The sequence below is a fragment of the Artemia franciscana genome, chromosome 21, assembly GCF_032884065.1.
Source record: "Artemia franciscana chromosome 21, ASM3288406v1, whole genome shotgun sequence".
NCBI classification, from domain to species: Eukaryota; Metazoa; Arthropoda; class Branchiopoda; order Anostraca; family Artemiidae; genus Artemia; species Artemia franciscana.
The window spans coordinates 9,443,048-9,470,594 of NC_088883.1; the positions used below are offsets into that span (position 1 = coordinate 9,443,048).

The following is a 27,547-nucleotide window of genomic DNA, read 5'->3' on the forward strand; positions in this document are numbered from 1 at the left end:
CTTATCAGTATGATCGTGGATTATAGTTTATTGCAAAATAAATTAAAATTTCCAAAATAAAATTGCAAATAAAATGTCATTCCTAGATGTTCTAATTATTCTTAGCTTAGATGAACTCAATCTTACTATTTACAGAAAACAAACACAAAACAATAGATATTCACATTTTGGATCAAACCACCCCCCACAAGTTAAAAGAGGTGTCATAATATCTCTCGTCGATCGTGCCCTGAACATTTGTTCTGATTCCTAAATCACAGCTGAACTAGAGTTTATCAGGGACATACTTTTTGGAAATGGGTATCCTCTTTTATTTATTAATAATACAATTAACCATAGAATGAAAAGACATTCCCATAAAATCAACCATAATTTGCCAAGTGAGAATCCCGATAAGCCCCAAAACATAATTTACCTCCCGTATATGCCAAAAATCACTAGAAATCTTAAAAAAGTATGCAAACAAAATAATCTGTATGTTGTATTTACAAATAATTTAAAAATCATAAATCTCCTAAATTCTGGTAAAGATAAGAATCCAGTTGTTCGCCAAAGAGGTGTCTATCAAAGACCATGCGACTGTGGCAAATTCTATCTAGAGAGAACCCACCAGAATTTCGAGAAACGCTTAAAACAACATAAAGATGATATCACCCAAGCTCTGAATTCTAATGTTACTTCTGTTTCTTTTGATTCTGCGTTAAGCAGTCATGTTTTCGAAAATCCTGGCCACATAATACTTTTTGAAGAATCCGCCATTATTAGCAATGATCTAGGCATAAAGCAAGTAGTTCGAGAAGCAATTGAAATCAGACTTAAGATTAATATTAATATTTCCTTAAATAGGGATTTACGAGAATATTAACTGAATTTTCTATGCACAAATTTAATTAAAAATGACCTTACGAAATATTATAAAAAACCAATAGACATTAACACAGAACCTGTCATTAATAGACCTATAAGATTAGCAGCGAAAAACCCCAGACGGGCATTAAAAATGTGTGTTTAAATCATTTTCTTTCATTTCAATGAGTTGCATCGTTTCATAACAATTTATTTATCAGTCCTGGTTGAACTTCGCTGAGGTAAGGATGCTGGGACTGTTTTGAAAAACTGTTCATTTTAGTTTTATTGATTTTATCCTCTTGTAAGTTGTTTTTTCTTATTTATATTACTGAGGACGGCCCCTGGACATAGGGCCGAAATATTCATTCTAATTTGTTTCCCATTGTCTTAAAAAATTCCTTATTGTTTTTCTTGTTTTTGGTGTTCGGATAGTTTGTTGTTTAATTCAACTCTTGCTAGCTATCTACTACTACTGCAGTGTTGTAAAAAAATGCAATTTTTCATATAAAATTTATTATATTTTAAAAATATTTTTGTTTATTTAAGAAAGGTTTTTAAATACATCAATGTAATTTCGAATGAGCCAATAAACTCATCGAAATCACAATTTAATCATCGAAATCACAATCGGTCTTATAAAAAAAAGTTTGAATAAATAATAGAATTTCTTTTTGCTGCTACAGGCGATATTCTTAAATTTTTTAAAATGAAAGAGTTCTCAGACTTTTGAACCTTTGATTATAGTATTTTTATCTTTGGTGGAATATTTCCCAAATTTTTCCATCCTGCTTTTGAGTGATAATTGATAGCAATCAAGAAAAGCGTCTCAGAATATTCTTATTTTAAATTAATTCTTTCTTTCGTGTTTAATCACTGCTTCTGTTTCTGTAGGATAAACAACCGTTATAGTTGCTTTGTTGCTGTAGAAAAACTAGCTGAAAATGCAAAGAAAGAAACTGTTAAAAGAATAGGGAAGACGACTGCAATTTCAGATTCAAAATTATGAAGTCTTTTTTTGTTGACTTTTCAGACAGTTCGTGGTAACGAACTGTAGTAAGGTGTGACCTGGCCCAATAGAAACTGAAGCTTTAAAACATGAAATTTTGATACCAATAGTTAAATCAAAAGAATCGAATTTTTATACTGATTTTAAATATATCGGTTGCATCAAGTTTAGTCTTAACCATCAAAAGTTACAAGCCTAAGAAAATTTGTCTTGATTTCGAAAACAGACAGAAAAACCCCTTAAGAGTCCTAGAATCTCAACGAAAGTGACACCATCAGATTCAGCATATTAGAGAACCCTACTGTAGAAGTTTCAAGTTCTTATCTATAAAAATGTGGAATTTGGTATTTTTTGCCAGAAGAAATATCACGGATGCGTGTTTATTTTATTTCTATTTTTATTATTTTTTTCCAGGGGTGGTTGTATCGACCCGACCAAAAAATTGGATGGCACTTAGGCATCCTCCCATGCTCATTTTAACCAAAATCACCGGATCAAAATTTTGATATAGCCATTTTGTTTTACATAGTCGAAAAGCCTAATATATATGTCTTTCGGGATGACTTAATTCCCCACAGTCCCCGGGGGAGGGGCTGCAAGTTAAAAACTTTGTCCATTGTCTACATATAGAAATGGTTATTGGGAAGTGTAGAGACATTTTCAGGGGGACTTTTTTTTGCGTTGAGGAGGGGAGGCGTTGGGGGAAGGGGCGTATGTGGGAGGATCTTTTCATGGAGAAATTTATCATTAGGGAAGAAAATTTCCATGAAGGGGGCGTAAGATTTTCTAGGCATTATTTAAAAAAAAATTTACAATGAGAAAATAAATAAAAAAGTTGTTTTCAGCTGGAAGTAAGGAGTAGCATCAAAACCTAAATCAAACAGAAATTATTATGTATATAAGGAGGTTCGTCTCCTTAACAGTACCTCCCTCTTTACGCTAAAGTATTTTAGTAATTTCAACTATTTATTCTACGGCCTTTGTGATTTAGCCTTAATTCTTAAGGAATTGGGACAAAATGCAAGCTTTAGTGCAAAGAACAAGGTATTGACAAGTGGGTAAACCCCCTCATATACGTAATGAAAATAAAAAAATATAGAATGTCTTTACGTAAGTTAATTCGTAAGTGACGTATATTTATTACTATTAAAAATGTTCGTAAAAAATTAAAAGTTGTAGTTGTCTTTTTAAGCAACCGAAAATTGGATGGCACTAGGCCTCCTCCCCACCCCTTTTTATCAAAATCGTCCGATCAAAATTAAGAAAAACTATTTAGCAAAAAAGATGAATATTCACATTTCGTTTTAATTTTTCATATGCGGTGAGCCAAAATCAAAACATGCATTCATTCAAAAAATTAAAATGATTTTTTTTTTTACTGCAAGTAAGTAGCGACATTAAAACTTAAAATGAATCGAAATTTTTCCGTATATGAAAGGGGTTTTCCTCTTCTCAATGCCACACTCTTTACGCTAAAGTTTTTTATTGTTATAAAAAGTTGAGTTATGAGAAAGAGTGAAACTTTAGCGTAAAAAACGAGGGGTTTAGTAGGCATTAGGAGTTTTCGTAGTTTTCACACTCTTTTTTACCTCATTGCACTCATTCCACAACGGACATGAATCGTTATCGTTTTGCTAATTCTCAGTCAAAGTCCTTCTTTTTTCCACTCTTCTGCAAAACAACCGCTGTAACCAGAATTCATGAAACTCTGAAGTCGCTCTTTATATTAAAAATTTCAATTAATATAGGCTAGTGTCTGTTCTTTATCATAATGTTTATTTAAATTCTTTATTTACTATTGAATATAGTTCGCTCTCTAATATAATTTTTTGAAACTTTTAATTTAATTCTATCAAATGTACACAAGGTGGACAGTATTTTCTTTCATATAAAATTACTTTGTTCTCCTTAAAAATTTCGTTCGACATCCTAGGGGGTGTTTTTTTGTAGCTAATGTGGAATTTTCTTTCCAAAGCGAAAAGACAGATGTTAATTTACTTAAAACTAGAACTAACATTGGTTTTCCAAAAATAAAGTTCCCAACATTTAGTTTAAGTCAAATGGCTTAGCTTCCCAGCTGAACTAACTCTTGTCGAGGCAAGACATCTCTTTTACTTCGTGATATTTCTCTTAACTGTGAAATCCTGTTTTACATCAATTAAAAAAAAAAAGGTAAAGGATACGGCATTAGACTTTACAGTCCCTACCGGCGGTGCTGATCTCCGTTTCTTGGCCCTTCAGCCAGGAAGTGCAATGGGGGGTTGGGGGCCAGCCATCCTGTGCTTTCACACACCCTTCCTGTTTACCTTCCCCAGATTTCTCCAGGTACCCATTTAGAGCTGGGTCGACTCTGGCTAAGCTTACAGAGTCACGCCACTGACCCCCGTCCCAACTGAAGAATTGGGTACACTGGGATTCGAACCCGCGTCCTCTCAGACAAAGGATTATGCATTGTTAATCAATTACTGCATTGTTAATTCCGGGGCCCCTCATATTTGGATTTTATGAAGAAAGGGGCCCATGCCTGTAAGTTTCTTTGATATGTCAGTTTGATGAGTTGAGGAAAGAAGCGAGCGTACCGTATATTTAGCAATATATTAATTACCAATATAATATAACTATCGATGTCTGTCTCGAAAAAGTATTTCAATGAGCGTATTGACGACTTGAAGCAACTGATTGAAAATATTCGTAGGGAGAATACAGCATCCAATTTCATTGGGGACCCTAACATCCATTTTCACTGGGGGCCATAGCATCCAATTCTATCGGGGTCATAGAATCAAACTTCATTGGGCCCCTAACTTAACCAACAGGGTCCTAGCATCGAATTTCACCGGACCCCCTAACCTAACCACTGAGGCCCTCCCTAGCGAGTAATTTCACTCAACAGGCGCTTATTAGGTAATGGGTTTTGTTTATTTTTGGCTATTACCCTAGTCAAGCGGGGAATCCCAGGTCATAACTAAGGCGAGAACACACGTGGGTGTTACGTAATGAGGATGAACACGTAGGATGTTACATTATACTTTAATGTATTTTTTTCTTCGGGCTTTCATTTTCAAGGCGTTTTTTTCAAGGTGTTTATTTATTTCAAGGCATTTTTTTCAGGGAACCTTTATTAACTAAAGAATTTTGTCTATGTCAGGATTCAAAAGAGACCCCCTCAATGGAATGGAGCCCTAGACATCTGGACCATGAAACCCGTTCTAAAACTATGATTCGAGAAATATTTTCTACGAAATAACCCATTATACGCATGGAGAATCCCCTGTTCGCGCATACTAGAATGATTAAATGAATTGCGTGTTCCCATATGATTCCAATAACCGATGTGCAGGGTGGAAAATCGATTACTGAAATTTGCTTACATTTGAAATAAACCTACTTGTTGAGTAGTGATTTATAGGATGTTGTCAGATAATATTGAGGGGTCGCTCTTTGCACTTTTTTACTAATCGAGTCTTTTTCACACATATGGTATGTTTTGGGCATTTTCATGTAAAAATATTCGTTTACACTACAATCGATCATTTATACTTAATGAAAATTCCCAATTAGCGTTTCTTCTGATGACTCCTAGTAATTGAGGCCGCCATGGCATTATCTGACTGGCCCGTAAAACACAAAAAGTAATTCAAACTCAAGAATCGAAAAAACAAAACATCAAAAAAAGCTTATATAGGATAAAATATGAGCAAAAATGAATTATGAATGAAAGGATGGGATTCTACCAACCAATTCTAGAGAGGAGAATTGCTATTAAAGGTAAATTTAAACCACATTAAGATATTTTTTGAGGGATTTTAATGAAAGCTCCTCATTTCTTTGACTGAGCATTAGACTTTACTCCCCTCAGTCGAAAAATTCTTTTGACACCTCCCAGCTTAAGTTTAAGCTCTAGGAAATGTTAGTGCAAGCAATTCACGCAACTGTCACAGTATGTGGCTGACCCAAAAAACACAGGAAAAGCAATCCAAACTAAAAACTGGAAAAAGTTAAACATGAGAAAAAGCTTATAAAGGATAAAATATTAGCAAAAAGAACCATGAATTCAAGAAAGCCAGCGATCCTACAAAGCAATTCTAAAGGGGAAGCTTGTGTTTAAGGTAAATGTAAACCAAATTAAGATATTTTTGAGGACTCTTAATGAAAATCTCTCGTTTCTATGAACCAAGACTATACATTCCCCGTTGGCAAGCGCATAGTTGAATAAAATTTTCTCTTCAAATTTAACACAATCTCGTTAGAGATACGTAAATTTAAGTCAGATTAAGATATCTTTGAGGGCTTTTAGTGAAAATAGTTCGTTTCTTTAACTGAGCGTTAGATTTCATTACCCGTCAGTCAAAAATTCTTTGACACCTCCCAGCTTAAATTTAAGCTCTAGAAAATGTTAATCCAAGCAATTCATGCCACCATGGCAATATATGGCTGGCCCATAAAACACGGGAAAAGCAATTCAAACTCAAAAAATGGAAAAAATAAAACATGAGAAAAAGCTTATAAAGGATAAAATATAAGTGAAAAGAACCATGAATTAAAGAAAGGCGGGGATCGTACGAACCAATTCCAGGGGAAGGCTTATTATTAGATGTAAATGTAAACCATATTAAGATATTTTGAGGATCTTTAAGGAAAATCACTCGTTTCTATGAGCCAAGACTATACATTCCCGTTTGGCAAGCGCATATTTGAATAATATTTCCTCTTCGAATTTCACAGAATCTCGTTAGAGGTAAGTACATTTAAGTCACATTATGATATCTTTGAGGGCTTTTAATGAAAATACCTCGTTTCTTTGTGCCAAGACTATACATTCCCCGTTGGTAAGCGCATATTTGAATAATATTTCCTCTTCAAATTTCTCACAATATGGTTAGAGGTACGTACATTCAAGTCATATTAAGATATCTTTGAGTGCTTTTAATGAAAATACCTCGTTTTTATGAGCCAAGACTATACATTCCCCGTTGGCAAGAGCATATTTGAATAATATTTACTCTTCAAATTTCACACAATCTCGTTAGAGGTATGTACATTTAAGTCATATTAAGATATCTTTGAGGGCTTTTAATTAAAATACCTCTTTTCTATGAGCCAAGACTATACGTTCCACGTTGGCAGCTGCATAGGACCCTCACAAATCTGAATCAAAAGTTTTAGGCGATATTGGTTTTAACTGGTTAAAGACTTATGTTAAAATTTTGAGACTGAAGATGTTGTTTCTTTTGTTTTTCTGATAACTTCCGACGTTTCAGAAAACCAGTTTAATCTTATTTCATTCAAATAATCAATTAAATAATGATCCTGACAGAAAAATTGTCCCGAATATACCGTGTTTGTAAATATTATTTTTTTGAGCTAATTTTAAGTTCATAATCCCTTGCTTAATTTTTTAGAAGAAATCTATAGGTTATTGTTCTTGAAACAGAACGTTCTCTATTATACTTTTCTTTTTAAAATTCACTCAGGCTAAAAATGGAGTCTCATCCCTAACATGTTTTCGAGTTCAGGTCAAGAACATCAACTCTAATCATTCATTAGTAAGGGAACTGCTGCCACTCAGAATTCACTGCGACTGTCTGAGGGAAACATACCTTTACACGCTCCTCCTCCATCCCAATCTATTCAAAGCTCCACTTTTTACCCCCTCTAAGTTTTATATTTTTTTTTAATCTGTTAATATTTAAACCTCTTTCCATACCATTCGGAGGCGATCTAGTTTTTACTATAACAAAAAAACCAAAATTTATGGCTATCCGTAATTCTTCACCCGTAAAACGTGGCCTATCAAGTTTAACCTTTCTTTCATTATATTCTTAGAGAGCGAGAATTGGACTTAGTTGCAAGGAATAGGGCAAAGGCTATGCGAGAACAGGGAATAAGGGGAACGTGTACTGATAAAGACAGTTTTTTGCCCCAAAAACTGCGAAGCTTACGTTTAACTGCAATTATGAACGAAAATGGTCTAATCTTCTAGGTGTATGAAACAATTCCTCGCTTGCATAAACATCATAGGTGTATCCAGGATTTCACAAAACGCATCAACATTTTTTTTTATCCATTTGTGATACTTTTGCGTGTCGGACAAAAATTTACGGGGTGGGGGAATTCAAACTCGGAAGCCCCTTGTATTGGGGGTTATCAAAAGGTAGGGGTCCCACACCTAGATACGGCATTGGTGGATACATATGTTTAAAATGGGCCGAGAGTCACACTTTAACCATCAGGCAACAATCACACATTACTGTGATATTTGCTCCAATTTCTCCCCCTGTCTTACTACATACATACAACTGTTTTACAGTTTTACAGAAGCAATGTTCTGTATTATCTTTGATGAAATAAAAAAATAACTCTACATCCAAACAAGTGGTCAAGAATTTTTCATGGGGAGGAGGATCACAACTACGGGAAAAAAAATTTTCAGCTATCGTTTTTGACAAGGTTTTACCCTTGTATCAAATTTTCTTCACGTGTTTATTATATTTGCTAATGAATCAATGACTTCTTACGTGATGATTTTTTAAAGTTTTCTTTAATTGGAAAATTTGGGAAATTAGACAGCTTTAATAAAAAAATTTCTAAACAGAATATTAACGAAATTTTGTTTGGTAAATACAAAAAAAAAGTAATTCGTGTTTTCTATGCACGTTCTGTTTCTGTGGCATCAATTTTTAAGCCACAGAAATAGTACATTGCGATTATTTTGATTTGAATTGTTGTTTTTTATATTAAAAAAAAAACATTGTTGTTTTTTACATTTGTTGTTTTTATACCTCATAGGATTTTATTTACGTTTTCTTTTGTTATTGTTACTCCGCCCAATTACTATGCTAGTGTGTCAAAATAAATAATAATTATTTTACCTCCTCCTAAAGAAAACTTTCAATATATTGAAAAAAAAACGTGGGGGACAAACAAGACCCAGTTACACTTCTGAATCCGTTAAATTCGAAAACATTTATCAAAATACTTTTTTAAAACATTCCAAAAAGTTTCGCTTTTGTTGACCTTTTTTTAATATTACGTAAAAACTTAGAATGATGGAAAAATTATATTTGAATTTTGAATTTTGAGGGTCTTTCGCTGGTCCCCCTCCCCCTCCCCGAAAAATTAATCGCAGCACCACTACCGACTCAAATATAAGCAAAAAAAGTGGAATCAAAGTGAAAGATTTGATCAAAATGGGCGATCCTCCAGCCGCGACGCCCCATCCACGGCTCCCAGGATAGCTGCCACGGTTCTCCCCCTCCCCCCTTTGAACGGCTTTGCCCGATACATATCAATGGCATTATAATTTACGCCAGAGTTAATCTTTCTGTATATTTCTTTCGGTTCTACTTTAAGTTCAGGAAAATCCCGTATTCAGAAAATCTTTACAGCGAAACAGTTAGGTATGGGTTGAAACTACAACCTTGGGAACATTGTCCAATTCCTAAATTCGGTTGCAAGCCATTTCTGAGAGCACCACTTATCTAGTAGGGTATAGTAAGGACTTATCCCATTTGAAATTCTATTTGTTCGCCATTTATCTAGAAACACATATCATTCAAAAGTAAGGAAAAAGCTCTAGAACCAATAAAAAGTCATAAAAGTGTGGGAGGACAGGAGGTAGAACCCTGGTGGTACCTTTCTATACCCTGACAGAAAATACAAATCCATTAATGGAACTAACCTTTGCTTAACTAAACATCTTTCGACGTTAATGAAAAGATACACATATATATACAGTGTTCAATAAAGACTTTTTTCTGCCTTAACGCTATTTAAAGTAAAGTGAAAAAGATGTATTATCTGCCACATCATCCATAATGTCACGACTTTATTAAGCATTCGATCGCAGAAAGGACGAATAACCCGTTTCAATAGTTTCCCCATTTCTTGTCATCCCTATTTATTTCACTTGCTTTTTCCCTGTTGTGCTTTTATCAAAGTTTTTGAATTTGTGTCTATGTTACATGCATACTCGATATGTTTTATTCGTTACATTTTTTTTCATCTTTGATGTTTTACGACTAACTTTTTTTTGACAAATTTTATGAATGATTCTTGTTCGAAAACCTAACTATATCATTCATTTTTTCAACATCTATTTTTCCCTTTTTTTAATTTTTTGTTAAATTTCAATATTTTATACGTAGACTCTATTTTGACTTTTTTCATATATCTTATCCAGAAGTTCAAATAGTTTTAAAATATTCACTTGTCGTAGTAGCGTATTTTTCGAGCTTAATTTCAGATTTGTATTTTCTGTCTGTTTTCAATATTTTTTGCATTGACTCAGGAACTTTGACATTTCTTTTTCATATATCTTATCTTATTCAAAATTTAGCATAGTTTTAACATATTCATTTGTTTTAGTAGCGTCTTTTCCGAGCTTGTCCACAATAAATTACTACTTGCACACTTACATCGATATTATAATATTCAAAATATGTCCGTTTTATTATTATCTAAACATACATATAGCCTACATTTTTTGACATCTACTTCTTTAGAAAAACTGATAATTATAGATTTTATTCTTTCTTTTTATTATTTCTAAGCAGTGATTTACTTTAAAATCTGTGCTCACCATTTTACTCTCTAGTGCAAAGACACAAAATGCTACTATTAAACAGAAATTACACCGACCAAGGTGCATACACATCCGGCGAGGGGGGGGGGATTTCTTGGGTATAATTTTACAAGCGAGTTCTAATACTATACTTTTAAGAAGTAGCCTTTTATGCAAAATATAATATCGTTTTTTAAATATAATCTAAACCATATTCGAACAATGATAATCTAGAAAAAAAAGAAATAGGAATCCGTACTTTAATGACAGCAGAACATATTTAACATATGAAAGAAAAATAATAACACAATTAATGTGAACCCTCGAGCAGTGTTTCTACTTTTTCTTCACAAAAAAATATTTGAAACAAAACGAAATGTCGCAGATCATACTGGAATTGAAGAAAATGATTAACTGTAATCAAGTTTTAAATATACAGCGAAAAATTTGAGGGTGGAAACACTGCTTCTCAGAAAAATGATTGATAAAGATACAAAAAATAAACTTATTTGAAACCTCGAGAAGCATGAAAGATTAATAAATACACAAAATGAAAGTGAAGTTACAAAGTTCAAGTCGGAACAATGGTTATTCCGAATATTTCATTTTTTCGCGTTACCAGCTTGTAGAGTAACAGTCACTATTAACATACAGTAATTTTACACAATCATGGATTTAAATATGGCTGCAGTAATTCAAAGTGTCTTAAGTTACCCTCTTTTGTAAAACTGACATATACACTCGCCAATAAGGGATTAGGAATATGATGAATGCCTTGAGGGCGGGATGAAATTTTAAAAAAGCATATTGTCAGCTCATAAATTTTCTTCAGGAGGAGGGTCATTCACCCTGTGTGTAGATATGTACTCCGCGTTCACCTATACTGAGTATGCTGGATAGTTCACTTAGTTTGGTAGTGGATTCGTCGAATTGAAACATATAGCAAATTTTTAGACAAAAAATTTAACTGCGGAGGGGTGTCATTCCTCCTGTTTAAAGGTAATCACAACATTTCCTCTTTATCTGAGTACAGTGAACTGTTCATCTAGTTCTATAATTTTTAGAAAAGAAAATTTTGATACCGAAATTGGTTCCCTTCAGCCTTGAATTATGCAATAAGAAGGTTCTTTGTAGTATTCTTCAATTTTTGTTTAGTAAATTTTATACCTTGGGACTTTGGGATCATTCTTTGAATTACTACAGCCTAATTCTTGTCAAAGTTCTATATTAATTGCAAAGTCACGTCGCAAAACCTCCGATAGTGATCCACGCACAGTAGAAACCGCTTTCTACTCAAAAAGTTCCATAGAAAAAACAAATCCACCGGTAGCTACACTTATAGTGTCTAATTCATGTCTCATATTCATCACTATCAGGATAGGCATATATGGGCTTGGCAAGAGACCTTCTCAACTTCCTTGGATTGTCACATTCAAAGAGAGGCTCAGCGGCATTGTTTACCAACTGATCGAACATTTCCTCATTTTCTGCTTCTAATCGGCTTATAGAACGCCGAGATGACCGAGAATCGTTTCTGTGAAAAGGAGCTTGACAGTTTCTAGAGCTGGAGGTTTTTGATCTGCTTGAATGACTTCGTATTTGTGTTTCTTCGTAGACATCACTAATTTTTTTCGCAGCTTTTCGACTTTTCTTCTTATCTGTGGATGGTATTTCCGAAGCACTGTTGTCAGGTATTACTAAATCACAGGTTGGGTTTCTATTATTTAATGACCTTCGCGCTTTAAGTTTTTGCTTACCAAAAATTTCACCTTTTTCACCAGGAATATTTAGAGACAATTCACACTGGGTGTCCCATTCTTCAATGCTGAAGCCATCTGAATCCCCAACGCTTTTAGCTTCAGAAATAGAATTCAACCTTTCAATAGTCCGACCCGGGGTTATTGATTCAGACCTCCTCGATTTAAGTCTCTTGCCTGGCGTCACAAGAGGAGACTTTAGCAATAGACTAAACGCATTCTCAGCAATTGGCGAATTAAGCTGCAAAGGTCGGTATTTTCTACTAGCCGAGGGAACACACGGGCTACGTAGATCATTGCTACAGATACTTGGCTGATTTGTTATTTCTTCACCGTCAATCTTCAAAGATACACTGTGTGTGCTGCCAACTCTACGTATTTTCATTGTAATTGGAGATTCAGATCGAACCGAGCTACTTTCGGAAGCATGTTTTTTTTCAATGAGTAAAAGACTGTTGCGGCTTTGATTTTTAGTTCTCTTCATTCTTGGAGTTTTTTCTGTAGCCACTTGGGGACTTAAAACAGGGGGTATTGACGAGGATCTAACAGTGTCATCAGACATAAATCTACTAAGCTTTGGTAATTCTCCAACAATTTCATCTACTTCCTCTGGTAAGTTTTCCAAAGTATCTACTAAGCTGTCTGGCTTCGCTGTGATATCATCTCCAGGATCATCTTGTTCATTTTTCTGATCGCCATTCTTCAAGAGAGTTGTCACTTGATCAGCAACACAATCTTTTACCTGATCGGACTTTTCAGCTATCAACAAGCATGAACCTGCACACGCATTGTCACCGTTGGGACTCAAATTTACATCAATTTCATTATTTTTATTTGCATTTGGTGCTATATCACAAACTCTTACAAGACTCAAACTGCTATCACTTTTCACGGCAGCTGTATCACATTCAACATCAGGTAGATCAACCCCCTTAGGTATTACATCACAATTTTCTTTCTGCACTGTCTTTTTCGGACTTAAACACAAAGTCTCATTACCCAGCTCTACCTTCTGCACAGCGGGTAAATGAGAAATCTCCCCAAACAGATTACAACTTCGAGTCCGGAGTATGCTCTTTGTCGGGGTTAGAGTTTTCTTTGGCGTTCCTCCAAACTGTACTTTTTTACTTGGAGTAATTGTAGTTGTTTTTCTAGGAGTAAGGACGACCCCAGAATCAGCTGATTCAAAGGATGTAAATGGCTTTGATATGGTAGAATCAGGTGGGTTATTTGATTTAACGGGGGTGAAAGACAATGCTTTAACTAACTTCCGTCGCTGGAATTTGGCATCCGGGGTCTTAACCGGAGTCTTATTCGGCGTCAGATTTCGATCTGCTAGTCTCGATGAACCTAAAAGTAACAAAGTAATTATTTTTCCCACAATATTTGAAAATCTATACATTTTTTAAATTAGTTTGTAAAATATAAACATTTAAACTTTATGTAAAAAAATTTATATAATTTTCAAAATAATAACGTTTGTCACAATAAATTGTTCATAATTTTTTACCTTTGTTAAATAAAAATAATAAAGTAAACAATAAAGTAGTAAAATGATTATTTTACAGTGTTATTTTATTCGATAATTTTGTAAAATAAAATGGTCGTCTATAGATAATCAAAGCCGGCAAAACAAGTGGTGTAGCCTACAAGTTGAGTGTGTTTTAGTTTAACACCATCGTACGGTCCAATTCCTATCAACCCCATTTTTCATCACTGTGTCTTTACAACCCCCAATTTATTACAAACCGGTTGTACACCGGGGTTTTGCACCCAATGGTGTGTTTAAACATAAATTTATCTCAGATTAAAAATAATAACTGATTTAAGCTTCATTTCTACAATTCGACTAACGTTGCATGAATTTTCACTAAAAGTAAGCAAAGAGATGGGACTAATAGTAGCTAATATATACTACCCTAAACTAGAAGTTTAACTTAAACCTTACAAGTATCACGGGAGGGGACTTGTAATATTGATTAAATTAAATCAACAAGTCTGAGATCCTATAGCGGAGGTTTCAATTTTTTATGACAATACTAAATTTCAATATTTTCCTCAATCAGGAATACATTTTTTTTTCAGATGAATCGCGGTCCAATGTAGGCACTAGTAAGTGATAAAAAAGTAATATATTCAACATGCTCTTGAATGGGACAAATTATGGAATAATTGGTTAAATTCCAGAATAAATTCAAATTCCTAAGTAAATTAGAATCCAGACGGTGATTAATTTTTAATTGAACATGCCAAGCGTGACAAAAAAAACAACAAAAAAAAACAAAACAAAACAAAACAATGGAATTAGACCAATATCGATAACGCAAATTGAAAAATATTTCGAACGAATAAATTGATCAACTGAAATATTTGACCAATAGAAAATTTCCAACACCAAAATTTTTAGCGGCAAAGAAAATGTATTAGCAGAGCCAAGCGCTGTATTTTTGACACTCATAACTTAGTCCAGTGCGCGATACTACAAACAGATCCACGGCCAAGTAAAAGAAAATACTACAAAACGCGTTGTCTGTAGGAATCGAACTCAGAAGCTTTTCATTAGCTCGCCGAGGCATCTACCCATAGAATAAGGCAAGACGTGCAAGAAGACCAGTCAACCTATCATTGCAAAGTCCGCCTATGGATGTTCTTTGGTAATGCCGCGAGAATGGATGAGCACACAATCCCAAATACTGCCGCATATTGAGGACCACATAATTCCATACTTGTGGTAGACCAAAAATAAACCTCAAGCACACAGCGCAATGATTAGTGAAACCTATTCACTACCTCCCAGCCTCACTAGGAGGACATCGTTGCAGCAATCTGAGGAATAAACGGCGGTGTATTCTTGATGCCCTGGGTTCAAGTGGAAGCATGGGTGAAACTAAAGTCTAAGGCAATTAATGTGTACTACCATTCAAGACAAACAAATCAACGAATTCAATATTTGAAACGCAAAATATTTCTAACGGTAAAGAACTAAGCAGTGCTGGGTTCTGGTTGTACATATCTTCTTACTTCTAATATTTCACTGACAAAGTCTATCACAAAATATAAAATAAAGCTAACTTCGCGTTATTATTATTAAGATATTCCGGTATAAAAGGCGAAAGAATCGATTACAAATTGGTATAGTTTACTTTTCTTCAATTTTTCCGATAGTTAATTTTTAATGCTTTGTCAATAGTGTCAAAAATGTCTAGTTTGAACAATTTGGAACTTACTTCTAAAAGATGGACTTGCAGTGATGACCTGTGAGAAGATTACCCGACTTGGAGATTTTGTCGTTGTTTCTGTCGACCGTGTTAGTCTAGACGTAGAGGCCAGATGCTCAGCTAGCATTTTGTTAACAACCTTCTCTCTCCTAGTCGGTCCTCCTTCTCCACATTTGTCAGTCGTTTGAGAGTAGAATGACCGCCTGACCGCTGGAGATACGCCATTTTCGAAAACTAAAATAAAAAGATTGAAAGAATTTTCTATATGTTTCGGTACATACGACTATATAGAAATTCAAGAGGAAATACCCCTCCCCCGCCCAACGGAGAATTCCACCTCCTATTAATAACGATCGTATTTTCAAATTAAAAGTATTTGAAATCCACCCGCGGAAAATTCTCCCGGCGGATAACTCTTCTTCTTCGACAACTTCTTACTCCGTGGAGCATTACCCTGCAAAACTCACCCCGGAAGACTCCTCTCACGTGAAAATTTCTTCCCCGGAAAATTCCTCCCTCGCAGAAAATGGCGCCCGAAAAATACACCAATATGTGAAATAACGATTATATTTCTAAATTAACAAGAGCTAAGAGCTCATATGGTATCAGCTCTAACAAAATTCTAAGAATCAATAGATTGATTTAAAAGGAAAATCAGAGGCTTATGCCGGTCAGGATTTAAAACAAGAGCTCTGAGTCACGATGTCCTTCTAAATATCAAAATTCATTAAGATCCGATCGCCCACTCGTAAGTTATAAATACCTAATTTTTTCTAATTTTTCCTCTCCCTTTAGCCCCCCCAGATGGTCGAATCTGGGAAAACGACTTTATCAAGTCAATTTGTCCAGCTCCCTGACATGCCTACCAATTTTCATCGTCCTAGCACGTCCAGAAGCACCAAACTCCTGTATCTAGGACTTGTGCTTATTTTTCCCACCAAGTTTCATCCCGATCCCGGGATTTAGGTTTCCCCATCCCAACTTCCCCCCAATGTCACCAGATACGGTCGGGATTTAAAATAACAGCTCTGAGACACGATATCCTTCCAAACATCAAATTTCATTAAGATCTGATCAACCGTTCGCAAGTTAAAAATACTTCATTTTTTTTCGAATTAACGGGCCCTCCACTCCCCCCCCCAGATAGTCAAATCGGTAAAACGACTATTTCCAATTTAATCTGGTCCGGTCTCTGATATACCTGCCAAATTTCGTCGTCCTAGCTTACCTGGAAGTGCCTAAAGTAGCAAAACCGGGACCGACAGACCGACAGAATTTGCGATTGCTTTATGTCACTTGGTTAATACCAAGTGCCATAAAAACCAACAACCCGTCGGACATTACTGGATAATTAATTTCCAGAAAATGTGAATAATGTTAACGAAAGCAACCGTTAAGAATGTGTTCAAGGGTCTCTAATTTCAGTCTGCGCAAAAAGTATTCAAAAGATTAAGAGGGCCTTAAGGAGGTATTTTACTCAGGAGGGGGGGGGGGGGGTACTACTGGAAGCTTTGTTTTATCGGAATGTAAAATTGGAGTAGTTCTGATTTTCCTATTTATATGCACTTTCAAGTCTTTTCTTGTGTCCCGGGGGCATTACCCCCCCCCCCCACTGCCAGCGTCTAATGGAGGCATTTCGATAAAACAGATTTATTTGAAATACTTACCATGGAAACAATGAAAATGATGACCTTATAATTCATTTTTGACATCTAAGACCCCCCCCCCCCCGACACACACACATAAAGCCCTGAAATAAATATTTGAATGGTGGACTTTTTCAGGGATGCTTATCATTCTTGCAGCATCGTTATACGAACATTGAACTTCAGGGTTATTTCTCAATCGGCCGTATCTAAATTATTCCGCTATGAAATCACTTAAATCAACTTTTTTGGTTCACCCGGCGTAGTTTATTGATTAAAAGTAGAACATAGGGCGAACCCAAGCCAATCAATGAAATTCATTCTTGTTTGGCGTCTAAATGTGACGAGTAAGATACAGTAGATTTTCAAAGCCGACAACTTTTTTGGATTTTTCCTCTAATTAGAATTTATGAATTCTGGAAAATGAAGGGAATGTAAAGGGGGAATATGTAAATAACAGGAGAAGAATGAGCTTCCCTAACATTCAGGAGATCCTTGGATCAAAGAGTTCGTAGCAACAGACAGTAGGTGAAGAGCGAACCTGTCAATAAAAACCTGGAATTATAAATGCAAAGATTTTGATCAAAATATGTGCAACAACAAAGTCTATTATTTATGCCAATTCCTAATATGAAAATTTATTAATTTTATAGTTACTCATCAAAATTATTTTCACACGAAGATTTGCATAATTTTAGAAACATGAATTAAACTCCTGTAAAATAAACAGTCTTGATGGAAACTATTCAACCAAATTCAACCTTTATCACAGTCCATGGTAACAAACGGTAACGAACATGGTACGACCGGTAACGAACAGTAAGTAAGAAGCAACCTGGGTTAATAGTAACCGAATCTAAAAAAGAAAATCTTGATAACAATAAGTAGATCAAAAGAATTAGCCTTTTAGGGTATTCCAAATATATAAATTCAAGTTTAAATCTACCCATGAAAAACTACAAGCCTGAGAGAATGTCTGATTTTCCAAAAAAGGGGAGACGGACATTCCCAAGAGGGCAACTTAACTCAATGGAAGAGTCCTATTTTAGAGGCTTCGAGCAACCATCGTACCAAATTAATAGTCTCTAAAGACCAGGGACAGCTAATTCTCCCCCCCCCCCCAAAAAAAAAAAATGTTACCGTAAAAACGACAGCATCAACGAAAAGTGATGTAATAAAATCAGCTAAATTTTGTCTGGACGAACACACCAAAAATTTTTTTGAATTAATTAATACTTAGAAAGCATTGAGGAATCGTAGTTTGAGCACACTGAGGATGAAAACCAGAACACCAGAATGAAATTATTTGGGGCTCGAATCCAATATGTGTAAAAACAAGTCAATTCAACACATAGATATGTTTTCTTTTTATAAATTTCTATCTTTCATAATTTTCAAGCAATCCATCGGCAGAGGAAACACAATGGTAGAATTTTTATCAGCGGCAATGGTGGCAAGTGTCTGCAGATACCTTAGCTGTAAGGTAGCTTCAGATACAAGTACATCTGATACCTTTTTAAGAGCAGGTGAGGCCTTTTGCTCTCCTTTAGCAGCTATAACCTTTGCATTAGCTCCACGTGTAACCACTGGAACCATTGCCCACTGAAGCTGGACAGGGAGCGGAACGTCTTTAATTTAAAATCGCTCCATCTTGACTCTCAAGTCATCGATTGCCGAGTCCAGCGTCACCTGCATTCTATGCCCAGACTTTTTCTCTGAAAAAATATATCATATATCAGTCGTCGCTTTAGTTCTTAAAACCTTTCTGAGCGTCAGGCGGCAAGCAACCGAAAGGCATAGTTGCAGTCGTAAGCAATTGTGATTGCCATCGTCCGATCACAGACTCTAAAACAAACCGCAGCATCAACCGTTGCCGTCACGGAGCCTCTTGCTAAAATCTCTTTCGGAGAGATATCAAAGGATTTATGTGCCTTTTCGGTCCCATTTAGCATCTTCTCCTCATGACCTGATAGATTCAACTTAATACTTTAAGCCGTTTCTGAGACAATTATGATGCGTTCTGTTGATAACTTGCATGAATATAATATGTTTTGATTAAGCCCAGCACCCCCCTCCCCCTTAACAGTCCCTAAAAGTAAAACTAATACAATTGATTTTGGTAATATTAGTACTAGCGGCAGTTGTGGTAGTAGCACTAACAGCAATAGGCGAACTGAATAACTTAAAGCCCTTTGTCTGAGGGCTCTGGGGGGTTGACATTTCCAGAGACGCAGCTTCTGGATCTTTCAACTATGCTGAACATAATAGCTCTCTCAAAGGTTTGATGGAATGTGTTTTGGGAATCGATGGACGCAGGAAGGGAGCTGGTTGCCCTCCAATCACTTTTTACTCTTAAAAAGGGCACTAGAGCTTTCAACTTCCAATCGAATGACTTTCTACAGCTTTCTCTCTTCCTCCAAAGTTTCTACAACTCCTTCTATACGAAGTGTTAGTGAAAAATTACGACAGTTGACTCTCCATATAAGACTAATAAAAGAAAAATAAATATTACCAAACTGCATTCACAATAAGTCCCGACGCAAATTAGCATATTCGGGACGACCTCTCCCCCCCCCCAAAAAAAAAACAAAACACACTCACATAGTGCCTTTTATAATGAATTAAGGTCTGAAGAAGTTGTGGTTAACTAAGTCTCAATCACATTTTAACCAAATTATAATTACAAACGAAAGGTCAACCTATTTGACAAAAGTTCAATCTATTTGAAAATAAAAACCACCAACAAACTGCAATCCAAGACCTTAAGTTAATAGATATACCCAATGGCAATAAAATTGAACCCCGAGATAATTTGGACTTCCCCTAAATAGAATGTACATGATTGGCTAGCTTGACATTCAATATAAACACAGGAAATGATGGCACACAACGCCTTTGAATATTGCCTTCCATAACGTATGCATTTTGGTACAGAGGACAATGAAAATAATTTTTTGGAAAATTTACATTGGAAATTACACAAAGTAGCTTTTAGTGTCCCGACAAACAGAGACACAGGGAGAATGCTTGAGCCTCTTTTCATCATTCAATGAGTTACGAGGTTGCAAAGAGAAACTACCACTACCCCCTCTTCCTCTCCTTGCTATTAACAAATTAGTACGAATCAGCAATAATAAAATTACTAATAAATTAGTCTTTTTTTTACGGACAGAGATGAGAGACTGTCTATTATTTATTTAAGTAAAATAACTACAATCTTGAGCCGAAAAACCTTTTTGTTGTTCTTCCTTTGTCCTTAATATGCCATCTATGGGTACTATCATATGCTATCTATCTGTCATAATATACCATCTATCTATGACATCTATGTAGGTAACCTCGTCATCCTAATAAAATCTCTCCAGAACTGGAAGTTCAGTAATACAAAGTCTTCGCATGTCATTGAGTTGTCGATTTGTGACGAGAAATACTAGGGCAAACTTATAGCTCAAGAGAAACTGAGGAAATTCATAATTAGAAATAATATCGCGGAAACCGAAACCAAAATTAAAAAAAAGGGGAAAAAATACCTCCAGATTTGATAGGTGTTTCTGGAACGCAAGGAGAATTTTCAGGCTTCTTCCGTTTTCTGTCATTTCTAGACGGCGTGTCTGGCGCAAGAATTGCTTCCGTTCTTCCGGGCATGGAACGACTCCTAATCACTCGTGGTGAGTCTCTACCATCTCTTTTTGGGGTTTTCAGAAGCAAATCACCTTTCTGTGGAGTTTTAACTAGATGTCTTCCTTTCTTCGGAGATTTCGAGGGGGTTTTAGCTTTTCGAGGTGTAGAAATCCTTTTTTCTTTTGAAATCTCAGTTTGAGACTTTGAAGGAGTCCTAGAAAAAAAAAGAATGAAGAACATAATGCGTCTCCTCGAAGAGCGGTCGAGGGGAAATAATGATATAAATATGATTCAGGTAGAACAAGCTTTAGGGAGACCATGAGGGTATTTTTGAGGGAAATGTTGATCTCATAACTCCAATAGGCATAGTATTGCTAAAGAACTAGAAAGACATGATTGCAAGTACAAGCCTTAAACATAATTTGAATATGTGACCAGAATCAGCTAATTGCTCACAGTTTTGTTTGATAATAAAACCATCAGATTTCTACGCTAATTTGAGAATTTTTGAAGAAAAGTACCTACAAGTTCTACTTAATAATTTACTGATTCTTTTTCCGGAAATACCAAATAATCCCCAAAGCATATAAAAAGTCATCAAGCAATATATGGGGGCAGTGACAAACTCCTGATTTTTCAAACTCACACCAAGAATTCAATTAGAATAATTAGAGGCTGAAACCAGGGTTCTAATTTCATTAGTATCTTAGATCCCCCCCCCCAAAAAAAATTATTGGCTCCGGAAATTAAGTTGAAAAGCGCGCTCCTAAGCACACATTACCAAAAACATTATAGTCATAAGCAAAAATACACCATATATCCACATAGCCTGTATACTAACAGAAGTATATGAAGCCCGTATAAGCATTTGTATAATATATTTGGGGGGCTTTTTTAAAAAAAAATTTAGAATTTGGAGCCAATACTAAAGGCTAACTGAACGTATTTTGGGGTTTAATCATAATCGATGCCTTATACTAGTCTGGTAAAAAGGTGGTTTGACGTCAAACAAATTGGTATACAAATCATTCTTTAACTACACGATAAAAAAATATTTGCTGATTCCAAGTCCAAAAACTATTCCACTCCATCTCTATATCAAATTTGAAGTTTATTTTAGGTTGAGGCGATTTTCTTAATGTAAAGAACGCTGTTCAGAAAGACAATTCCGAATTCTGGAAGTGGTTTAGGGGGTTTGATTGAACATCCGTACATACATCATAATAATACAGGAGCTTGGATTGAGGTTGGAGGGTGAAATAGTCTCTGAGGCAAATTTGAGGTACATAAAGTCTGGCTTTTTTCGAAAATCGTCATCGTTCACGATTTCCTAAGGATATTTGTGTCTTTGATTCTTTGTCTGAAAATTCTACTTCCTAGCTGATGCTGCTTTCGGCAGACAGAGGGAGATTTGAGGCATAAGAATTGGGTTTTAGCTAAAGCTATGATTGTTCCAGAGCAAAATAAGATTTCGCATATCAAATACATAATATTTTCAATTGGCCATTTTTCTTTGAGGATTTTTTTTCAACTAATTTTGATTCAAGTTTTATCAGTATAATTTAGTAAATTATTCCTTTATTTTGTATTATTTTTACATTCTTTTTGAAAATCGTCACCATCTACAAGTTTCGAAGGAGGTTATTGTCTCGGTCCTTTGTCTAAAAAGTTTTCTTTATAATATATTTCTTACTTTACACTTTTGTATATATTCCTCAAACTCACAGAAAATCAAATCAACAAAGCTAATAAGGTTTGAGCCCGTTTTTGCTTTTATGACTACAGCACTATTAGGAGGGGGGGGGGGGATTATCGCGAGCAAGGCAACTGTTCATCAAAATATATGTTTGTAACTACTAGTTAAGGAGTTTGAAATCCTCACAGTAAATCCCTTTTGACGCTATATTTGTGCATGCATCTATTGTATTATTGAAATATCAGAAGCAACCATTTTAAAAAGGTTTTAGGTGAAAATTTTCTCGCCAAGGGTGCCACTGTTTTAACTTGACCACAGGCACTGATAAGATATGCACGATTTTAAACTAAAAACAGTTCCAAGGATCAGTTCCAGTTCCAATTTTTTCAACTGATAGAACGTTATGTGTTACTTAGGAAGGGTGTGCGAAAGCAACGGATAGCTGGCCCCCCAATCCCCCATGAACTTCATGGCTCAATGACCATGGAATAGTGATCAGAACCGTCGATTTGGACTATACTGTCTAGTGCCGTAGCATTTTTTCTTTATCCATTACTTAGTAAACAAACTTCGATTATTATTGTAAGTTTTTGATATACTTAAACTCTACAACAATTCCAGTACACGTAAATACACAAACTTAGGTACATTATGGACCAATAATGATCCCAAGGAAATTTTTTAATTAATTGATTAAAAAAATCAATGACCAAAAACTGTAGTCTAGTGTCAGAAATGGAATTTTATAAGATGCGGTTTCCTACTATTTAGAGTTACAGAGGTGCTTTCACTGAGAATTTAGCAATACTTTAATTTAAAGTTACTTCAAAGTTTAAACTTGGAAGCAGGATAAAAAAAAAGGATTAAAGACACCCAAAGCTATTCATAGCGAAAAGGGAGTCGACGATTTTCAAAGATTTCAGTTGTCGGGTATTTTTTTTTTACAGGAACAGACAGCAAGTCTATCGCCATACCTTGTGGCTGCTGGAGTTAAACCCCTGGCCCTGTATTACCCAACAGTGATCAGCCCCTGGCGCTACAATAGAGAAGCAGTCAATACTCATTATTGTTTTGGGTAGCTCGAACCATAGTCCTCTGTTTATACAGCTGAGTGTTAATACCGCTATGCTATGGTCATTGGCATTTAATGACATCTGTAACAAGCAGTTATTAATTTGGATAGATGACGTATTTTGCTATGCTTATCCACAAATCTTAATGTTCCTTTTGGTTCCAAGGAGTATTGTTATCAATCCAAAGAGAAGAAGAAAAATATACGCAAACAAAAAGAATGAAGAAGACACCCAAACAAAAAGAAAGAAGAAGCAAAAAAGAGGAAGGAGAGAATAAGAAAAAGAAGAAGAAACACATATAGAAATAGCTAGCTAAATACCACGTTTAGTTCACTACTTCAGGTAAGGGCTAACATGTACTTGGTATCAATTGCGTTTTAGGCCTATTTTAAGATTTATTTTATTTAAAACACAAGAAATACATCATGTGGCATTTATCTCGAAGATATTCTCCAGAAGGGAATTGCGTTATGTTTGTCTTACAAGACATAATTAAATTACACTCGAAACAGAGTTTCCACAATCTCCCAGATTTTTTGAAGCATCCTGGAATTTTCGCGAAAGAAAATTAGTTTTTTTTTCGAAGGCTACCCGAAAATTAACGCTAACAAAAGTTACGGATTTGTATTCCGTTGTAAAGTTGGTGTATTTACAAGTGTTGGTTTCAATTGGGAAAGGATGGTATTTTTTCCTGACCAATGAAGCAAACTTACCATGGAATGGTATTACAGTTGGAGTATTTTCATCGCATTATTAGAACTCTGTTGCATTGTTTATTACTCTTTAAGTCTAAACATCTACAGCATTATATGGCTGTATATATGTTTCTAAGACGAAAACGTGGAAATATTGTCGAAAACAGATTGTACAGGATTGATTGTCTACGACTACTACTACTACTAACACTTATCGCAGCACCAGGCCCCCTGAGGCCAACACAGCTACCCATGCTTATCCTCCATTCCAATCTATTCAAAGGCTCCCTCTTTATAGATATACCCTACAAGAATGTTCATTTCCGTTAAATCTCTCTTACGACACCCTAATACCCTAACCAAGGACAACCTGCTTTCCGTTTAATCCTAAACGGATGGCCGAAAAGGACAATCTGTCATCCTACATCTGCGGAATGTACCCTAGCCATCTCTACCTTTCTCTCATTATAGCCCTAGAATGCAGGATTGAACCACACTTTTCGTACAGCCTACTGTTTGAAATACGGTCAGTCAGTCGGGTACCCAAACCAATCCGTTGGCAATTTCTCTGGAAAACATCTAACAAATGCTCCTCCATTTTTCGGAGCACCCATGCTTCAGAGCAATGTTTGACCACTGTCATCACTGTAGCTTCCAATATTCAAATCTTTGTTAACATCTTTACTGCACCCACCGTCTTTACTAATAAAACTACCAAGGTAAGTGAAGCTTTTTGTAACCCAACGTCACCTTTTCATCTTCACTTATTTCAAGCCTTAGCGACTTAGTCTTCTTAAGATTAATTACAAACCTATTCTAGCATCCTGGACTCGCAAGACCTCTAAAAGTTAATTCATTGTGCTTATACTTTCATCTAGAATGCTAAAATCACCAGCATAATCTCAGTCCAGGAAACTTTCTTCCCCATTTGATTCCGTATTCTCCCATGGCCCTTCCATTACTCATTCAGACAAAGTCGATCAAAATGATCCATATAAAGGGGGATAGAACACAGTCCTGGTTGACTCCTGATTTAATACGAAACCAGCAGCTAACTTATTTCCTACCTTAACCACAGAAGTGTTATTCTCGTACATAGCACTAATCACTTAAATGTAATTGTCTGGTATACCATACAAGGATAAGACCTTCGCTAAATCTCTTTTATCAGCTGACTCAAACGCTTTATCAGCTGACTCAAACGCTTGCTCATAATTTATATAACTGAGGGTCAAAGGTGTTTGATATCTCAGGTACTTCTCAATTATGAACCTGAGAGTGAAAATTTGGTCAACACATCCTCTACCTTTTCTAAAACTGCACTATTCTTCTCTTAAAACTTTGTCTACAGCATTTCTTAGTCTAAAAAGTATCATATTACCAAGCAATTTGCTGCCTATAGAGACTCAATAATTACAACACTCACTCTTGTCACCTTTCTTATACAGTGGTTTAATTAAGGTTTTCCTAAAATCATTAGGTACCTCTCCTTTTTCAAAAATCTTGTTCATAATCTTCAGTATCTTATTTCTAACCTCAAAGCCACCGTATTTAAGAAACTCATTTATCACACTATCAGCACCTGGAGCCTTATTAATTTTTAATCCTTTTAGTACTGTCTCTAATACTTCCTCACAAAACAAATCTTCCTTTACATTCAAGGTGTCACAAACTTTTTCACTTTCATCTACATCTTTGCCTGCAACTGTGTCTCGGTTTAGCACATTCTCAAAATGTATAAAATTGAAGGCCAAAGGTGTTCGATGACTCAGGCACTTCTAAATTATTAGACTAAGAGTTAATATGTTAATCATAAAATCATATTCATGAAAATCGGTAACTTATTTCTAACCCCAGAGCCACCATATTTAAGAAACTCATTTATCGCACTATCAGCACCTTGAACCTTATTACTCTTTATACTGTTAGTACTATCGCTAATTCTTCCTCACAAAATAAATCTTCCCTCACATTCAATGTGTCACAAAGTTTTACATTTTCCTCTATATCTTTTCCTGTAACCCAATCCGGTTTAGCACATGAACATGAAAACAATAACATTACACTATTTATAGCTATTAAAAAGTTAGAAATATTTTAGAAAACCAGGCCTAGAGGATCGATTAGAGAAAAAGAGAAAATATGGTCGGGAATAGAAAATAAGGGTTCGACTATTTTTATTCCTCAGTTAAAATAAAAGTGCCACAGGAATATACAGCATTCACTGCTGGCATCTATAATTGACCAGGAAGAAAGTACGAAAATCTAGTGTTAAATCGTTGAACAGGATCGATTATACAAAAACACAAAGCAAGATCAGATTATGAAAAAAGGATGAAAAAGGAAAATTGAGGAAAAAGACTATTTCTCAGAACCAAAAAAGGATTATGCGACTTGAAATTTTGAAAAAGAGGGAATATCTCAGAATAAGTAAAAATATATATACAAATCTTGCTTGTTACGTTTCCCTTGACAGTTTTAAATCCTTATACTGAAAGCTTTCTTAATTATAAAGAAAGAGACAGAAAGATTAAAAGACCACATGAATGGATAGAGAATCTTACTTTTTAGGCGTCACCTCCTTCCTTGGGTCCTTGGCTGCTTTGGGTGGTGATTTCACTTTTAAAGCTTTGGCAGCAGGTGGTCCGTCACTAAGAGGTGGAGTAGGTACACTAATAGGACCAGGGGCTGTATTTGACCTGAACAAAGTTCTATTCTTCTTTGGTGAACTGCTAAAAAGGTTTCGACGGACCTGCTTTGAGGAAACTTCCGAACCACCTGTAAAAATGAAAAAAGATGAAAATCAGTATTAGAAAAATTCCAGGGATGAGGATGTGACTAATTTATTGGAGCCCCCCCCCCTCATTCCTTTCAAATATTTTCAAAAATAATTTGGTTGAAATAAATGAGGATGCGCAGATTTATCAACAGGCTTTGCGAAGTCCATTTACTTCCAGTCTTAACTGTCCAATTTTCTGCTGGAAGGAAATACAAGGTTCCATAATTCTAGTAAGCCCTAACTTGGTTTTAGCTATAGTAAGCTGGTGAAATCTACTTTTAACCCTTTAGATATGTTGTCAACCCTCATTAAAGTCTGACTGCACCATTGGAACTTGCCATGTCTTTAGGGGGGTATCTGTCCTTAATTTAAACAAAATATTGAGCATATAAAAGGTTTTTGAATAGGAGAGCCAACATGGAAGCGATCTAAATAATGTTTATCCTGAATATTGCTATTACTATCCTATAAATTTCAAGTTGTTTTGCACCTTGTTGGTTCAAAGGTTATGGAAGTAATTCATCAAACCAGCAAAATATCAAAATCAAAAGCAAGAATCAACATCAATAGCATGAAAATGATCCTTATTAATTATTCCTTTAACAGAAAATTTTACTACAAAAGATTTCCAAGATTCTTTTACG

General features: G+C 35.4%; 1 protein-coding gene across 1 annotated transcript in view; it reads right to left on the reverse strand.

Moving 5' to 3' along the window:
* Nucleotides 1-10,664: 10,664 nt before the first annotated feature.
* LOC136040894 (uncharacterized) overlaps nt 10,665-27,547 on the reverse strand; it is a 72,301-nt gene continuing 55,418 nt past the window's right edge. The window contains exons 11-14 of the mRNA XM_065725308.1: nt 26,689-26,902; nt 20,570-20,874; nt 15,403-15,627; nt 10,665-13,525 (exon numbers count right to left, since the gene is read on the reverse strand). Coding sequence (XP_065581380.1) covers nt 11,769-13,525; nt 15,403-15,627; nt 20,570-20,874; nt 26,689-26,902 — 2,501 coding nt within the window. The 3' untranslated portion in view covers nt 10,665-11,768. The remainder of the gene's footprint in view (nt 13,526-15,402; nt 15,628-20,569; nt 20,875-26,688; nt 26,903-27,547) is intronic.